We start from the raw sequence: 19,685 nt of genomic DNA on the forward strand, positions 1-19,685 counted from the left end.
TAATTTATAATTGTACAGTTTATTAATTTAGTGCTGAAAAAACATATTAGAAAATATCATTTTAACATAAATCCAGTCTGCAAAAATTAGAGAAAATAGTTATACTTAATAAAGTATTGTCTTTAAATATAATTTTAAACATTTATAAATTTGTTATATTTTAGTTAAACTTTTTTGTTTTTCAAATTATAAATTTTCAATAATTAATATAATGCTAAATTCAAACTTAGTTACAAATTTAGATTTTAATATTGTAATTTGTATTTTAATAGCTTCTACAATAAATTTAGTAAAAATATTATTTACTAATATAAATAATTTATTATATTTTAGGTGTTTGCACCCGAGAACCTCCTTTTTATATAATAACTGAATTTATGCCATGTGGTAATTTATTAGACTATCTTCGCAATGCTAGCAGAGATGAGATTAATGCTGTAGTATTGATGTATATGGCAACTCAAATTGCTTCAGCTATGTCTTATCTGGAATCTCATAGCTTTATTCATAGGTATATTTGAAAAAGTTTATTTTATTACATTATACTGTATTGTTTCTATAAATTAATTCCTATTTGAATAATTATGAATTAATTTATGTTTATTTGTAAATTTGGAATATTGATCATTTGAATTGTAAATATCATTTACAAATTATACATTTCAAAGATATTACAGTAATATGTATATAATGTTGAATGGCTTAAAACTGTATTTATAACATTTCATTTCATAAAATAATTTTTTTTATCTACAGATTGATTTTTTTTTATTAATTGTTAATAATTATAAATGTATGTATGCATTTATGCATATATTTGGTAGAAGAAAATATTGATGCAGAGTTTAATTTTGAACCTTCATTCTTGTAAACCAGGTAAACATCATATAACTGTACTAGTTTATGGTGTAAATTTACATATGTCTGTTAGTGAAGATTAAAGTTGAAATTTATATAGCATAATTGATAACATTCATTGCTATCTATGAAACCCAGCTTTCATAGGTTACATATTTAAATTCTACTTCAGGTTGATTTTTTTCATCTAGATGTTCCTAGATAATTAAATAAATATATAATTCTGAAAATATTTGGCATAATTTGGATTAATAAATAGATATTTTGAATAAAAATATATTGTTAAAAGAAATGAAATAAATATCTGAATTAAACAAATTTGATATTGACAGAATAAAATTATTTAGTAATTTATCATACAATGTATATTGTATGCATATGCTTTAACTTTCTTCTTCTTTATTTCTTTGATTCCCTTTTTGTTTTTGAATTATGCATGATATCAGTACTTTTTTAAGGTTGATGTTAAAAATTATATCATAATACTTATCATTAGTTAAAATATAATGAAAGCAACATAAAATTTACAGCTTGTATATTTATGTTAATGAAGAACAAGATATTAAGAAGTCAGTGCTACTTGGTAGGAGGAAATATTGTTTTACAATTATATTCTCATATATAAAAATATATAAGCATATGTTTAGATGGATATCATAATGTACAAAATAAAGCATATGAAAAGCCCAGTAGTAAAGTCTGGATATAGAAAGTAGCATTAAAAGAAATTTTCTGAGGTTGTAAGAATGTAACAGAAAGAAAAAACCAAAAACTCTAGCAAAAAATGAAAAAATATTTAATGAGAAACAAATGTTTCCAATAACTTCAGCTATTGTCGTCAGATTAAAATTGTTTTTTGCAGGAGTTTCAGCTTTTAGTTTTTTCTTTTACATAGTTATCCAGTTTCTGTGTTGGTTTATATGAATATAAGAGAAATTTTAAAATGTAACAATTTCAATTGATGAACATGTTATATGGAAAAATGTAAGCATTTGAATTTAGCAAAAGTTATTCTAAAAGACATGCCATGCTGACAATTTATAAGGGCCAAATAAAATGATACATACAGTAGTTTGATCAGTAATTAAGAGAGAATCTGTTAATTGTGATGAATTGTTCCTTGAATTTGATTGATAAGAAATTAATAGTAGAAAATAGTTTCAGTTAGAATCTACTTAAAAGTTTCTTCAAAATAAAATATAAAATGATGAGATCTTCAAAATAAAATATAAAATGATGAGATCTTCAAACTAATCATATACTATGAATGGTGTTTATTTTATCAAGGTATTATTTTGATAAAATAAACACTATTATCCTGCATAAATTCAATTATAAAATTAATTACTTGCACAATACTTTTTCTAATATTGTAGCCATTCTATACTTTAAACACAATCTTAAATGAAACCACAACTGTTTACTTTTATGCAAACATTTAGTATATTGATGGCAGCAATTGAGGACAAAGGTAAATTAATGAATGCCAAAATGTTTTGTATTATTCATTATGTAAATTATATTTATATATTTTTGGCTGCCATGATAAATCTACAATACTAAATTAAAAATTAAGATTATTTTTCGCTATTTTGAGAGTGAGACTACATTTAATCACTGATCATTGCAGTTACATCTAGTCAGTCCTGATAAATGCAAGGATGAGTCTTTTCAAAAAATTATTGTCACTGCAATAATTAAATTGAGGAAAGTTGTGATGTGTTTTTGATTGCATATGTGATAAAATAATGACAATTATTGCAAATTTATTTTCACTTCTTGCAAATAGCTATTTGCAAGAACTGCCTTTATAATACTTATATCATCCTGGTTATTTCCAAATTGAAGGGAAACTAGAACAAAAGAAAAAATATAAAGTATGAGAATATCAAATTCTATTAAACCTCTTCAAGTTTGAACTTTGACTTAAACAAAAAATGTTTTATTTAATTTCATATCTTATTAATGTATGAATTAGATATATTTTTATGTTGTAAAAAGATACCATAAAGAGAAAATCAAAAATGTAAATTTTTGAAAATGAAATCATTTTTACATTTTGAATATCAAATTAGTGTTCAATAAACTGTATAAAACTGTTATATTGTAAAATATGAATTAAAGGAACTCACAGAGAATAATCATTGATGTAATTATAGTGCAGAAAGAACAGAATATAATTTTGTACATTACAACACAAATAGTTGAAATACCTGAAAATTTGTAAATGTCAAAAAATTAATTTTGAAAATACAAAAATATAAGCAGAATTGAAAACCACCAAAATGCAAAAAGTAATTTAAAATGTTTCATAAAAGCATAAAAAATAATAAAATAAAAATGTTAGTGCCAGTCTGATGAATGAGTATGTTAAAGCATTGTTTCTACTTTGCTAGATTGCTGGTTTGAATCTCTCTTTGAGTACTGATGTCTATCAGATTTTAATGGAGACTTTTGTTTTGTGGTACATTAAAGTTACTAAAATAAGTGTCATTGCAAGTGATAAATCTTTATTTGGTTGAGAATTTGTTGATTTAATGTACTGGTGAATCCTGTTGACATCATTGACAATATTAGTTCAATCAAACAATATTCTTCACTATCAAAAAATAACCTATTAAATGTGTAAAAAATTACATAAGACTAAATGCTAAACCGAGTTAATGGGTTTTCCTTCTAACTGAAGATGATGTATTAACTCTTGGTCAAAAACATTTTTAAATTATTAAAATGTTTACTGGATTTACAAGGTGCTTTTTTGTTTAGTGTTGAAAAACAAGATAAATTAATTTTTATTTTTTGAAATTGAATATAATTTCCTGGTTTCTTATAGCATTATCTTGAAGTAAGCTTGTTGACTTAAATATCATGAAAAATATTATTCCATTTACATAAATAAACTATAGTTTATTTTATTGTAGGGATTTGGCAGCTAGGAATTGTCTTGTAGGTGAAAATCATTTAGTGAAAGTAGCTGATTTTGGATTGGCACGCTTGATGAGAGATGATACTTATACAGCTCATGCTGGTGCTAAATTTCCTATTAAGTGGACAGCTCCTGAAGGCCTAGCTTATAATAAGTTTTCTACAAAATCTGATGTCTGGGGTAAGTTACATTTGATTGAAAGTATTTTAAGCTAATTTAGTATTCATAAATACACAATATCTATAATTAGTATTTTGTCATTTTGCTCTATTGGTATATAGCAAAAAGACAGGTTAAGGTATAGTTAAAGTATGAATATGTCTAACTGTTCAACACAAGTTCAAATAAACCAAATAACTTACTACAAATGATACAGTAAGTGGTTTGTGAAATTTTGTTGCAACACTAACTAAAATAGGAAGTTGCAAATTGTTATTAGTAAAAAAAGAAATTAAAGTAAATTTCTTCTACAATCAAACATTCTAGATCCAGTATGCAAATGTACTGTCTACTTTGCATGATAAATATCTTTAATGAACATTTAAGGAAATGAGTATCTGATTGATTTTGAAAACCCGACATTGATTCAATACTTTCTTATCAAACACAAATGATTATTTCTTAAATATACACATATTTAAAATTTAAAAGTGTAATTTTGATTATAGGAATACCCAATCCCTGACCTTATAACTATCTATACTTTACTTTTGATAGCCAAAACTAATATAAAAGGAATTATTTTGAATCCAACACTCAGTTGCACTTATATTCAGTATTTCAACAATCATAGTAATTGTTATGTAACACCTACCACTGAGAATGATGAGAGAGAATTGCTGAGAATCAAATTGCTTTCAATTTGATCAATTTTCTGGAACGTTTACAATCATTCTATAATCAAACCAATATACAATAACAAATTCGAATTTAAAACAGTTTGAACATTTGGTTAAAATATTAAAATATATAAAAATAATTATAACAATATCTGAAATATTATCAATTTAATACACCTAAGTACTCAATGAAAACTAAATATAGTTAAAAACAAAAAATTGCGTCTAAATATAGTTAAAAACAAAAACGCAATTTTTTGTTTTTAACTATACAGTACAGTAGAAGCCGTTCTTGAGTATAAAATAGTACAGTAGAAGCCGTTCTTGAGTATAAAATAGTACAGTAGAAGCCGTTCTTGAGTATAAAATAGTACAGTAGAAGCCGTTCTTGAGATTAAGCCTTAATTCTCTCCCTCTCCCCTATGGGGGAATTTCAAAAAATCCCTTCTTGTGTGTGTTTTCATGACATACCCTAACTGTGTACGAAATTTCACCTCTAGGTTCAGCAGTTTGCTCTGGGCGATGATGAATCAATCACTCAGTCAGTCAGGACAAGTAATTTTATATATTTAGATAATCATTATCATCATCAACTATAACTCAGGTTGGAGCCTTTGCAGCCCAAAAAATTGAAAATAAAGTTGGCTTTCTGAATTATAAAAAAATTCTCTGAAATGAAATTTTAAAAAGTGCTTATAAAAAAAGAAATTAGAAAAATGAAAATTATGTATTTATTTTTACCTACTTGTTAATGTATGTGAAAACACATCTTAAGAAAGANTTTTTTTTTTTTAAGAAAGTAACTAGTTTTATGGGTAAATCATCGATGAAAGGAATTGATAATGCGTAAAAATTACCCTCATGTGTAAAGCATATACAAGAGAAACAGAGATCAATAAACCTTATATATATAATTTTCTGTTATGATACTTACCTTTAATTATAGCAAACATTATAGTATTCAATTCCTGTTCCAATAAGTCAGATGAAGACATTAAAAGATAAGTCCATATCACCACACTGATAGCTATATGCTTGTATGCTTGTGGTTTGAATTCATCTTTAAGAATAATATTGGGTAAAGAATAAATTTGTCCCCTATTGTCCCAAGTGCTGGCTAATTGTAACAGACTTATCACACCTTGTAGGTTAAGTGATGAAGCAGAGTTGGAGATGAGATTAGGTTCAAAAATATACACTTTATTAGTATTGGAAATACATTTCAGACTCATAGTCTTTTATGAGTCCAAACAGCAAGGACAGATTACTATAAGCTGATTTTCCAGCATATATACATAACTTGATAATCTTGCTGTCAACAGAATCATTAATTAAAAACTGTACATTTATACATATACAAACATCTTAAAACCTGATATATTTATAAGCCAAACAACTACTGGATTACATTGGGCTACTTTTCTGTGATTATTTTAAATTAATTTCTAAATAATTTTGTCACTAGAGGGATTGGGGCTGTACCTCTGAGTGCAGCCCGTACCAACTTCTATGTATGTCACTAGAGGGAAGCATTAGATGCCATCTCTCATTAAATTTAATTATTAAAATTTTATTAAATAGTTCAGAATATTCTGGAAGAAAAGAATTGGCCCGGAGCATGACTCAAACCCATAACTCCCACATACCAGATGGATGCATTGCCAGTTATACTATCCTGGCATCCAGACCAATCTCCTCTTCCAGATAAATTTAATTATTATATGGAAGAGGATATTGGTCTGGAGGCCTACGTATTTATGTAGATTTTAGAAATTAACCAACAATATTAAACTTCTTACCTTCTATTATTATACAAACTTCTGTTTGCACCAGAAGTTTGTATATAGTTTCAATTCAAAAAAATGTATATAATATTTCAGTTAAAAAGTGTTGTCCTGAAAGGAGTTAGATACATGACTAGCATGACTTTATTGCTAACAGGAAAAGTGTGATGTACAGGGGAAAGACACTACTAATTTGAGGTAGAGAGCATATGGCTTTGTTGGTTGATTTGCAAATCTAAAAATGAAATTGTACATTGTTCAGTTTCACATTTAACAATGAATTTAATGTTAAGCATAAATAGATTAAAATCATTCATCAACCCTTATCAAACTAAGAGTACATCATCCACATAACATAGATACAAGATTAGTTAATTAAATATAAGTGGAATCCTGAATATTTTGTTCCAAGTTTCTCTTAAGTATCTTTTGCCAAAACAGATGAGACAAGAGACCCTATTGAGAGAGCTTATTTTTATGATCATATAATGGGATCAATCACATCTCTAATCCATAAAACTATATTTAATGGGAAACTTTTGTTTAAACACATTTTGGTAAGTATTGTTATTTCAAACATAGGAAAAGAAGGGAAAATGATACAATGTCAATTTTATAAACCAAATCAAGGACAAATCATAACAATTTTTTCATAAATGAAAGTTATTAAATGATTACAACAAATTATTTAATGGTGAAACACTTCTACTATTTCCGTATTTGATAGACAAAAAGAAAGTAGTCAGTATTATCTGAGAAAATTCTTAGAAATAGCCAAAATTCAATATTATATTATTGACACAAAGAATAATAGAAATTAATTTCTAAGAGCAGTTATAATTATAGTCATTGTAGGAGTAATTTTCAAATGATATTTTTCTATAATAGTCTAACTTGTTCATTGTGAGTTAAGTGCCATCTAGTAAGTGGTATAAGTGGTACATTATATTGGAATAGGGCAATCAAAATAATTCTGTGAACACAGTTTTTACAGATTTTTTTCTCTGTTCACAACATACACATTTTAGTGTTTATTGTGTCTTTGGGACATAAAATACATAAGTTGAAGAAGACAATTGGAGTATAGTTAAATTGGAGAAGAAATAGTTCTAAATATGAATTATAATATATTTTTTTTTAATTTCTCTTTTTCTCTCGACCCCTCTCACTGTTCCTTGAAGTCTTCTCTTTATTTCCAAGTTACATTGTCATTTTCCACCAATAGTGAATTTTTTGTTGTACTTCCCAGTGGCACATTCTGAGTTCCCTGGGAAAGGAAATGACTCCAGGAAGAGAATTGCACTCATCCTCCGGTAATAAAATGGAAAAGGTTTTTTTTTTCTATGAGATTTAAATAAATTTCCTTTTCAAAACGAAAAATGAATTTTCTTTCAAAAAATTTCCAAATAAAATTGTGGGGGTTTTTTCGAAGTCCGACCTCTCACACATTTTAATAGTGCCATACTTTCTACCTTCAAAAATGATAAACTGATTGACTGGTCAGTCATGATTGATTTGTTGGCCACCCATGTCATACGTATGAAATTTTTATGGGAATCATCTTTCATAAAACTTTCATAAATTTTAGTGATGAGATACCATAATTTTTAAATTCAAATGTCTTATTTACATATTACGATTTGAAATTACAAAATATAATTAATTTTGGAATTAAAGATTCTAAAGCTTTACTATTTAAATCTTATATTTACTTTTTATTTACTGAAGATAAATCTGATACATATATATTTTCTGGTGTTTGATAATACAGTATCTCTCATATTATATTGCATATAATTAGTTAATTACTCTTTGGTTTATAAATATTTAAAAACAATGATAAATGCATGTATATTTTCTTAAATTAGTTGTTTTGTCTCACTTTATACATAAGAAACTAAAATTACTAAGAAGTCAGCAGTTAGTTCTGAATTTTGCAAAAAACAAATATAATTTAATTCATTTAAATTATATTTGTTTTTATAAAATATATACAAAACAGTTACTGTATATTTGCACAGATAAGACGAGGTATAAATTATCGTCAAAGTTTTATAGTTGTAGCATATATCTGTCCTATAAGACAACCCTCAAACTATCAATGGCCTATGAATTTAGTTTAGATCAGCAATCATCATCTAGGAAATAATACTGTATAGCATATACGGAATTATGTCCTATTCGTAATTTTTCGAATAAACAAATTTTATTTTCTTGCATCTGGCAGCACTGTCTTGCTATTGTTGCAAACATTCCCACTGATTTGGCATTCAGGTAATGACCTTTACTATTCATAAAAACATCATATGGGCTATTCTATAATATTTTGTGGACATACCCTACTCTCTACTAGTAAATAATTATGGTTTTTCCATTTTTTATAATGATTTTAATTTATATAAATTTCAATCTAATTTTTTTTTTACCTGTCCTATAAGATGGCCCTGGATTTTGGGGTCTTTTTTATGGTTCAAGTATCATCATCTCTGCTCAAATATATGGTATCTCTAGAAAAGTCTCCACCAGCAAAATTATTTATTTTCTCAAATGTTTTTTGGCTATTTTAGTAGCCATCATCAGGATACATATGAAAGAATGTCAATACTTTGCTGTATATCATATTACTATGCTAAAATTTTATAGATGTGTATCCTAAAAATTGCTTAAATTTCAATAAATTTTTCAGTTATTTTAAATAATTACAGATGTACACAAGACAGCATACATTCCTTCTAGAATGTTCTTTATTGAATTTATTGAAAAAGTTTATGTAAATAACATTCCATTTTAAAGTGGAAGGAATAAATGAATTTAGTTAAAAAATTGTAAGTGGCTTATTTTTTATTGAAAATCATGAAAATGGGAAATTTTATACAGTTAAATATTTCTCTGCAATGGGCGTTCCATGGTATACAATGTACAGCATCATTTTAAGAGTAGAGCGAGAGCATGAAGGAAGAAGAACAGGAACTGGTCAAAAGATGAGGAAAATGAATGAAAGGAAGGAGCCAATTCGAAAAAGGATCCTTGGGAAAAGTTGGATAAATGCTTAGAAAATTGAGAAGAAAGTTCACAATTTCACATGGATATGTTTGGTAAATTTTGAAAAAACATCAAGAATTTAAGTGATTTAAGATGCCGAACTCTGGTCCAAAGTACACAACAAAGCAACTTGCTGCTTAAAAAACCCTTCTGTGGGAGATGCATGATGAAGCCTTGAATGTGTAAACAATCTTCATATGGATGACAAGTCGTATTTCATTTTTGATAGAAATGAATGTGCTGGTAACAGTCACTGTTTCACCAAAGAAGGGTTAGATGTGGATCCTGAAGTCAAATTTAAATGACACTGCAAGTTTTCATTGAAGCATCTGGTTTGGCTGGCTTTCAGTCCAAATGGACATTTACACCTTTATTGTCCCATCACAGTGTTCCATCACCAAAGAAGTGTATGACAATGAATGCATTCAGAAGAGGCTATTACAATTTCTAAACAAAATACTACTATAATCAAGGATGTCTTCTGACCAGACATGTACAGTGCCCATTATTCTTATGTCACAGTTGTCTAGTTTGTCTATTATAGAATTTAATACATCGCCTCTGAAATCAATATTCCAAATGTTTCACAACTGAGACCAATTGAGAGATTTTTTTACCAACTGAAGCAAAATTTTTATGAAAATGGCTGGGAAACTGGATCTGTGAAGTTGGCCTTGATCCTGTTCAGATCAAGACCAAACATGAGTTTTTATCATTTCTGTTGGTTTTTGTTTTGTGAAGATAGTTTATTTAAAGTTAACTAGTAAATACTAGTCATTATTTGTATTCAAGGCCAAGTTTGCCACTTCAAGAGATTAATACAACTGGTTAAGATGAAAGTTCAAGTTGCAGCCGATCAGTCCTGATCATCTCATCTGAATGTTAAACAACTGAAATTTATGCAGATTTTACACTCTTAATTGGCTAATCTAACATTTTAAAAAACCTTATTTTAAAATAAATAATGAATTTTAAACAACTTTGAAATTTATGCAGATTTTATGATACACACTCTTAATTGGCTAATCTAGCATTTTAAAACTTACTGAAAAAATTTAGATATGTTTATATTTTGCTGTCAAACTTGAATACAGTTATTTATTTCATTTTGAACAAACTTTTGATGATGATACAAGTTCTAACTTTTATATCATTATCAGTAGGACCTTAATTCAATAACACATTATAAAGCAAGGGATCCTGTATAAAACATTTTAAGATTAAATATATGAGTATTGAGTTGTTAGAAAAATGCTTGTTCTGTTACATTCTTATCTAAATTATATTTGGCAGATCTAAATTCAATATAACATTATTTAGTTATAGCTAATAATCCACGAAACCTTATTTTACCAGTGTTATGGGCCCCAGGTGTATACTCCATTCCCATCAGGGACGATAGATTCAATAGAGACTTGGTTTACATTAGCTCCATCATCTGCTCAACACAAAAATGGATATGTGAACATCAAGTGGATATTAAAAATAACAGTCACACCGCCGCCTTATCGACCTACGTTACTGACCCTGAAATATGGGCGGACTTCCTGAACATCAGACTAATCAGACAAGCGTTCCATACTGATCACATCAGTCACCTGGAGGCCTAGGAGATACATAAAGCTAACAGTGGGGTCACCTGAATCAACTTCAAAGATGGTGAAATGATTGCGCAGGCGTGGAGGTATTTGTTTGAGGAATTCAAACAGGGACAGTCGAAGGGGTGAAACCCGATAAACACAATTATTTACAGCTCTGGCAACATCATTACGATGGTCAGGAGGAAACACAGTCAGTCACCACCTGAAGCAGACCTCGGTGGAGGTCGAAAGCATTTGTGGAGTTTGTTACGGACATAACACTGGTAAAATAAGGTTTCGTGGATTATTATTACTCAACGCAGTGTTAAGGTGTTGGAAGTCATTTTCTCTTAGTTATAGCTAATATGTTGTTTAATTTAACTAAAAATCTGCAGTTTTTTAGCATATGAAAGCATAAGAAAGATACTTAGTAGACTTTGAATATAATATAATTTATTGTAAAGTAATATAAATGTGTAAGGTGGATGTCATTCCGACAAATGTACATAAACGAGGAGAATAACTCAACATAAAAAAGGTGTTAAAGAATATTTTATTTCTCTACAAGTGATTTGAAGCTGTGCTGAAGACGACGTTCTTAACAGCATCGAAAGTGCTCACAAAGAAATAAAATATTCTTTAGTGCCTTTTTACATCAAGTTATTCTCCTTGTTTAAATATAATTTCTTTTTTATTAGATAATTATATTTTGATCATTTACAGTGTAATTGAACTTTTACAAAGAAAATGTTTTATTTCATAACTCTATGCTTTAGTTTTATGTACTTGATGAAAGAATTTAATCAATACTTTAATTTGCCTGTTAAATGTTTTCACTTAATATTTATTTTGTATAGTGTCTTTGAATAAAAGATTCACTTTAGAATATTAAATTTCATGATTATTATGTTTTTATATTTTAAACTTAAAATATATTCTTTAAATTTATATTTATCATTTAAAAAATTTCTTTAATTTTATTTTTAATATTGTTAAGATTATCTAATAAAAACATAATATTTTAAGGTTTATGTGACCTCAGAATGTCGGTTTAATACCTTGGCTGAATTAGTTCATCATCATTCTATGCATGCTGATGGATTAATTACAATGCTGCTTTATCCAGCTCCCAAACGAAATAAACCTACAGTATTTGCATTAAGTCCAGAGCCAGATGAATGGGAAATTGATAGAACAGATATTGTGATGAAACATAAGTTAGGTGGTGGTCAATATGGTGATGTTTATGAAGCTGTGTGGAAAAGATATAACATGACTGTAGCAGTGAAGACTCTAAAAGTAATTAAAATTTCATTTTTAAATAATTACAATAATCATTATTGACATGATATTAGATATACTTTTTTTTTAATTAGGAAGATACCATGGCTTTAAAGGATTTTCTTGAAGAGGCTTCTATTATGAAAGAAATGAAACATCCCAATTTGGTCCAGTTGTTAGGTAAGATAAGTAATACATCATTAAAATTCTGTACATTAATGCAACATCTGTATAGATAGCAAAATATACCAGAATTATACAGAACAATTGATCAATAATATATTTGTAAAAAAAATTATAAAATATTGTTGATTGAGTATATTTAATATTGTAAAAAAAAAGAGAGAGAGAGAGAGATAGAAAAGATTGAATAAAAGCATGACAATTAAATGAAAATATTGCAAATTAATGAATAAGCATCGGCAATGAATATTATGTTATCTCAAATTGCTGTTTATAATAATAGATAAGATCATTGATGAATATAAATGACTGGATGAAGTAACACATGAGATTATGACAAATATGAATTGTTTTATTTGATTATTTTACAAATTTCTTAAAACTTGTAAAAAAAACAGGATCACATCATATTTTAATTTCCTAAAAATTTCAATGAACAACAAAAAATGTTCATTCAATGACGAAAAGTTCCACATTTGATGAAGTCACTCCCACAACGGACCCTTCTCTGTATGCTGCTGTTGGAATCAGCTTTATTTTCTCCCTGTTTTATTTGAATTTTAAATTTTATAATAATTTTGTTAGTTTTTGAAATGAATGTAATTAATATCATTTCAATATTATTGAATTTTATTTGCTTTTAGATCACAGTGGAATTTGCATAAATCTCTGATATGTCCTAAAACATTTCTATTATAAGCTGAATTAGGTAAACAAAGCATTTTTCCATTTACCCTAATACAGATGTTCCCGACAACAAAACTTTGGGGTTTCACAATGAAATCTGTTTAGTGTAGTGATGTATGAATGTGCCAATGCAGATTTGGGATGTGAGGTGTAATTGTTCTAGCCTCAGATTGCATCCTTGTATGATGTATAGTCTCCAATCAAGTTCTCGTATCATGTGCTAAAGTTATTTATAGCTTTATAAACAATGGGGATTGATTTATTGTTAACAGAAAGAACCAAAATCATGATATAATGTTTGACAAAGTAATGGAAACCATAAAAACAGTAAAACATAAACTAAAGCTATAAAATCTTAAAAATAAATTTAATATACAATTTGAAAATTTCAAAACAACTTTTAAATGGTTTTTAAAAACANGTTTCTTCAATATTAATTCAATTGTTTGAAGAATATCAAGAACTATTATTTGTGATATTTCAATGTTAGATAATTCATTCACTTTTACTCTGAGAATATATTACTGTTCAAAAAGATGTTGATGAAGCATCATACTTTAATCATACTTATTTATAGTATAATGCTCATTTCATTTACTGAAATATATTTACCATATTGGCCTGAACAGAAATTGATATCCAATTTTGGATCCTTACTTTTTGAAAACATTAGGATCCAAATATGAGGTGACCTTTTATTAATTTTATTTGCGAACAAAAATTTGTAATTTGCATTTTAAAAAATTGGAAAGTTGGATTGAAACAAATTTTATCAATTTTGTTCTCATCAAAAGTTTCATTGTCATCATGATCTTCAGTCTTCTTGAACTCTCAGTCATCCTCTGTTTTGTTCAAGTCATTGTTTAATATAATATTTTTTAAAGCCCTTTTTAATTGTGTCTTCACCACAATCTTTCATAATTTTATTATTATTTTAACTTTTACAAGAATATATGGAATTTTTATTACTTTTTATCTATGCAATTGTAACTGAACAAGGCTAATTTTCATAATTAATCTGATGTTTCTTTCTTTTTAAAGTTACTTTAGTTAAATATTTTTTTTAATTTTGAATTTGTATTTAGAAACATCTATGAATCAATCAGGTAAATAAATTTTTGATGGCTTTCTTAATAATTTTTACAAATTGTATTTAAAACATACCTAGTCAAATGGAATATTATACTCAAAGAGTTTGTGTTTTATAGATAGAAATACAGTAGAGCGTCATTTATCCGAAATGCTGGTTATCCGAAAGCATTCCAGTCGACAAATTTAAATTTTCGCTAGTGCTGTGGTGCTACAATCTTTGGCTGTATCTTGGGCTCTCCAATATTTTTTTTGTGTGTGTGTGTATTTTAGCTGGCAGCACTGGCACTTTTGTGTGGTGTTTTTCTGAGGACTGTGTATCATGCTGAATCGAACGTTTTTGATACTAGATCAACTTCTAAAGTTTTTTTTTTTTTTTGGTTTTTATCTTTTTCAATATATTTATTTTATTTGTACAAAATAAAAACATAATTTTTAATGATACAATAGCCACAATTAGTATTTTAAAAAGTTTTCGTTAGGCTTAACATCGACGAAAATTCAACACGAAGCGACACGCAACGGAGAAAAATTTCAACGTGGGAGAGGTTAATATATTTTTTCGTACATAATCGGTTATCCAAAAAATAAGTTATCTGAACAACCCCAGTCCCCAATTGATTCAGATAAATGATGCTCTACTGTGTATGTATTGGATACTTAATATTATGCATGATAAATTGTAACTTAGCTTCTTTTCTCTCGATAACAATAAAAATGAAATTAATAAAAGTTACAGAGCAAAATTGAGATACTATAATCTGAGTAGTAGGTTGCTTGGCATATACATTACAGCAGGAGAAATAGACTTACTTGCATGTTTCATGTGTATTCTGAAAAATGCATTTGCAGTTCTTTGACTGTTAAAAATGAAACTGAAACAGAGGCTGGATGTCATTACAAAAATAACCCATAGCAATTCTGATAATCCATACAAGCACTACTAAAAGAGCATTGCAATCAGTGTGAGTGTTAGTTCATGGCAAGTGTTATATTATTGCCAGTTGCTGATTTATTTTTCCAGAATGGTAAAAATATCACTATGTGGCAAAAATTTGCACTATGTAGTACATAGATAGCTAAGGAATGAAGCCAAGGTTTCATTATTTGGCTATGGCAGTGAAGTGACACATATCCAGAATCTAGTCTATTGACTTCATTCTTATTTTCTTACCACTATAGTATTAATTTTTGTGTGTCCAAGCTTTTGAACTTTTGTTTCTTGTCATCAGGGATAAATTCTCAATATTTTAAAATTACAGAATAATTTTAGCATTTTTCACTAAAATTAATCTACTTTTTATTTTAAGTGGAAAGTAAATTGTAGTTTATGATTATTTTATTTACTTAAGTACAATAAAATTTAGATATTTTTTTTTTAAATAATATAAGAAAGTTGCATTTTTAAAAAATAATATATATAAAATAAATTTAAGCTGTAATTTAGTATTTTTGTTATTTAATGATCTTAAATACTTTGTTTTATCCCAAAAATTATTTTGTTATAGAAATTACTGAAACTGCTTCTGTTAAGTACAATAAAAACAATCAACTAATTGATTATTTAAAATCATGCCAAATACTTAATTCCAGCATACATCAGCATGACAGGTCACAACTTTGCTGGCATTTACTATCACCAAGCAATTGATGCACTGAATTTTAGTGTCAGTTTAATGCTATACAGTGTGTACCATATATAGTTATCAAAATCAAAGAAAACTTTAATCAGATTTGAATATAACTCAAGGCCCAAGTATAGGTTGAGAGCTTTTTTTTTAATCTGGGGAAGAGATACTGACTAATATTCAAGCCAATATGGTAATTTGTATACTTATTGAGGAACAAATTCAATATTTTCAATATTGGGCTTGATCATAAATTCAATCAGAAACATTAAAAACTGCTAATCAAGTTTATTTTTAAATAAACAAAAATCAAAGTTGACACTTTACACATCCAACAGAAAACACTTTATTGATAACATCATTTTTTTGTTGTATTAAGTGACAATCATTGGGCAGTAATGTAAAATACAAACTGAATATTAAATAGAACATTACAAAAATTATATTTTGATAATTAATTCATATTTTATGTTATGATAGCTTGATGATGGTCATTGAATATATTATCGTTAAAATGCTTTTTGCTGGATATGTAAGATATCTCTGTTGATTTTTGAATATTTATCCAGTTGCTTTTTTATATTTTTAAATGAACTTGTTTATTGTTAGTGTCTAGACTTCTTATCATCTAAAATTATGGAAAGGAAACCATTCATTATACATAAAATATAATAATAATTTTTCTTGCAAATCCATTTTAAATTGCCAATAATGAACTTAGATGCTAAAAATAATTTTATTTCAGTTAGTACAAGTAGTTTTAATTTGATTGAAAATGAATAATTGTAAAATATTGTAAAAAGTTTTACTTCAACTTTTTACAATATTTTGTTTTCATTTATAGAAAGTAGAATTCAATTTCAATTCAACACATTTAGAATTCAATAATATGTTTATTTATTATATATTTGCTGATGATAACTTTTATACAAAACTTATTTGTATAATAATTAACCAATTTGATGAATGTTGAAGGATAAGGAGATAAAAATGACACAAATTCTCTTATTCTGGATGGTGTTCATCGAAGAATTTATCTGGCAGAACACTGTATGACTTTTATTTATTTACTAAGAATATTCAGAATAATTAATTATAATATATCAGATATAATTCAACATAATTATAGAGTTACATTTTTTATTAGTTTTAGAATCAGATTAATAAAGTAATTAAATTAATCAAATTATAAGCTACTACAGATTGATAATATTGTCACTTGTTAATCTGTTTGATATAATCCTAAAATACAGCCAAATCTTAAATAATGGTCAACTCTAAATGGCTGTGATTTTTTTTCAGGAACCATTTCTTTTTGAAACATATACGAAATAACCTCTGAACTTCTGAAACCATTTTTTTTTTGTTCTCGTCGGTGGCTGTTGTTCACTATATTTAATCAATCAAACCCATATTTATTGGCTATTTTGTGATTGTCATAAAAATTTCATATAAGAATAACATAAATTTCAATATCTTTATCAATAAATTTAACACAAATTTTGGTACACATAATTTTTTTTTTTTTCCACGAGATGTGGACAATATATTTGGAATATTTTACATACGTGTTATATTAACTTATTCTGTACATTATTTATTACTATGTTTAAAAATTGTCGGGACCATTTGTAATCAAGTTACTTCTATACGGCAAATAGCCATACTGTACATATTGTAAATATTATTTTATGTTTAATAAATGCCGGAACGGGCGCTCCAAATACCAATCTCTTACTTCACACTTTCCTATCTTCCTTTCTTTTCACACTTCGTATCTCATGCTTTCTCTTCTTTCCTACTTCTATAAGGCTAAGTCCGATACTGAAAATCAGACAGCCCTCTAATCTCTTTTACTAAAGGTATTAAAGGTACACATAATTTGACAGTGAAATAAAAATTAAGAATTTGAGTAGCCAATTAGTTTATATTTGATACATTTGTTTAGTGATAATAAGAAAACAAAGATTTAAAGCCTAAAGATAAGTTTAATGTTATAACATATTATCTCCTTTTATTATTTACAGTTCATAGTTTGTTCAGTTTTATTAGTACAGTTCATGTTCAGTTATGCATCAAGGATAATTTTGGCAAATATAATTTAAAATTTTATTTTATAAAAACTCATCTTTAGTTTTTTCAACAAAAATTTAATTAGAAATAAATTCAAATTTCTTTTTATTATTTTTGAATATACAGATATTCTTCATATAATGCAGTAGTTACATTCCAATAAAGTGCTATGTTATGCAAATCTATGCTATATGAAACAAAGGACTAATGCAAAGTAAACAAAAGTGTACTGTTCTTTTTCATTAGTAAGAGAAATATGCTTATTAAAGCAATCAATAATTAACTAACAATTGCAATTAAATGTAGTGTATTACGCATTAATATTAATTTTAGTTAAACAAGGACCTTTTCTTTTTAGAAAGTGTCATCGCCTTTTGAGTGTTACTGCTGATCTTGATTAGAAATATCAGCAACACCATTTTTTTTATGTTTTTGTCATACATAAAAATTTTTTATGTATGACAAATATGTTGTTAATAAAAAATTTGTTATAGTGGGTTACATTTGTTCAATTGAGGACCGAGTGACTTTTTCCAGAATTTGTGTTTGAATACAGAATTGTTTGAGTTGGGAACAGTTCAAGTACCAAGATACTGCTATATTTTGTTTGTCATTTTTATGAATGATTACTTATTTACAATTAAAAAAGTTTAATCTAAACATGTTTAAATAAACTTTACTAAATATGAAGATTAATCTATAAAAATCAAAACACAGTGACAGTGTGAAAGCAATGACGACACCTGGTTGATAGGAAAGCTAGGACAAGAAAGAAAAAAATTGCACTATCACTTTTTATTAAAATAAACCTGATGAAAGGCACAAAACAAATTGAAAATTTCAATATTGTAAAATCTGTGGGCCAATTTTAGACAAAACACATGCTTACTTGAATAAAAAAAAAATATCAAATAGCAGAGTTTGCACTAAAAAAATTGTTAAATTTTGTATGGAAGATTTCCAAAATTGTGTTAAAATGAAACTATATTTATAAATGAGAATGTTTTTGTTTGTTTGTTTGCTATACACTCCTAGAAGACCATTTGACCAATTGCTATGAAACTCAGCAGTTACATCAACATACTTCTAACTTAAATAATGTCATACATCCTACCCCAAAACATTCATTTGTTTTATATGTATCAATTAATTTCTGTTTACATTGAATTTGTTGGGTTTACACATAATGTCATTTGTTGGCAAAAATAACAAATAAATGCTAATTATTGGTTTGCTGATAATACATTGTTGGGCTGCAATTTGAAAAAATTGTAGACCTATAAATTCCCACTGTTGTCCATCTGCCTGTCTATCTTTCCTTAATCTTGAGAATAGAGTTAGACGAATGAAAGATGAGACCAGATATGGAAACCTTACGCACTGTCAGTTTGTATTGGAAGTCACATTATTTCAATTCAACCATTTTCTCCTGAAAAGTGTTAGATAGATGACTGGCACAGCTGTATTGTTAAAGGAAAAGTATGATGTACAGGGGCAAGCCACTACTAAATTGAGGTGGTGAGGATATATTTTAAATTAAATTAATTAAAAATTGCAGTCTGGCATTGTGACAATATCACAATAAATGATTTGCTCATTATTTTTTTTTTGATAAATTACTGATATTAATTTCTTTAAATTTCTTTAATTAACACAACATCTTCTCTACACTTTTCAGCAACGATCCTTAAAAATAATCACATTATGATTTTGGA

The 19,685-nt window shown here is 27.2% G+C and overlaps 1 protein-coding gene across 1 annotated transcript in view; it reads left to right on the plus strand.

Moving 5' to 3' along the window:
* Nucleotides 1-19,685, plus strand: part of LOC111618680 (tyrosine-protein kinase Abl-like) — a 128,173-nt gene that overhangs the window by 96,765 nt on the left and 11,723 nt on the right. Inside the window, exons 6-10 of the mRNA XM_023360244.1 lie at nucleotides 334-511; nucleotides 3,780-3,964; nucleotides 9,113-9,177; nucleotides 12,056-12,328; nucleotides 12,406-12,490. Of these exons, the coding sequence (XP_023216012.1) occupies nucleotides 334-511; nucleotides 3,780-3,964; nucleotides 9,113-9,177; nucleotides 12,056-12,328; nucleotides 12,406-12,490 (786 nt within the window). The remainder of the gene's footprint in view (nucleotides 1-333; nucleotides 512-3,779; nucleotides 3,965-9,112; nucleotides 9,178-12,055; nucleotides 12,329-12,405; nucleotides 12,491-19,685) is intronic.

The sequence above is a fragment of the Centruroides sculpturatus genome, unplaced genomic scaffold (assembly GCF_000671375.1).
Source record: "Centruroides sculpturatus isolate CEXI.00-Female unplaced genomic scaffold, Cexi_2.0 scaffold193, whole genome shotgun sequence".
NCBI lineage: Eukaryota > Metazoa > Arthropoda > Arachnida > Scorpiones > Buthidae > Centruroides > Centruroides sculpturatus.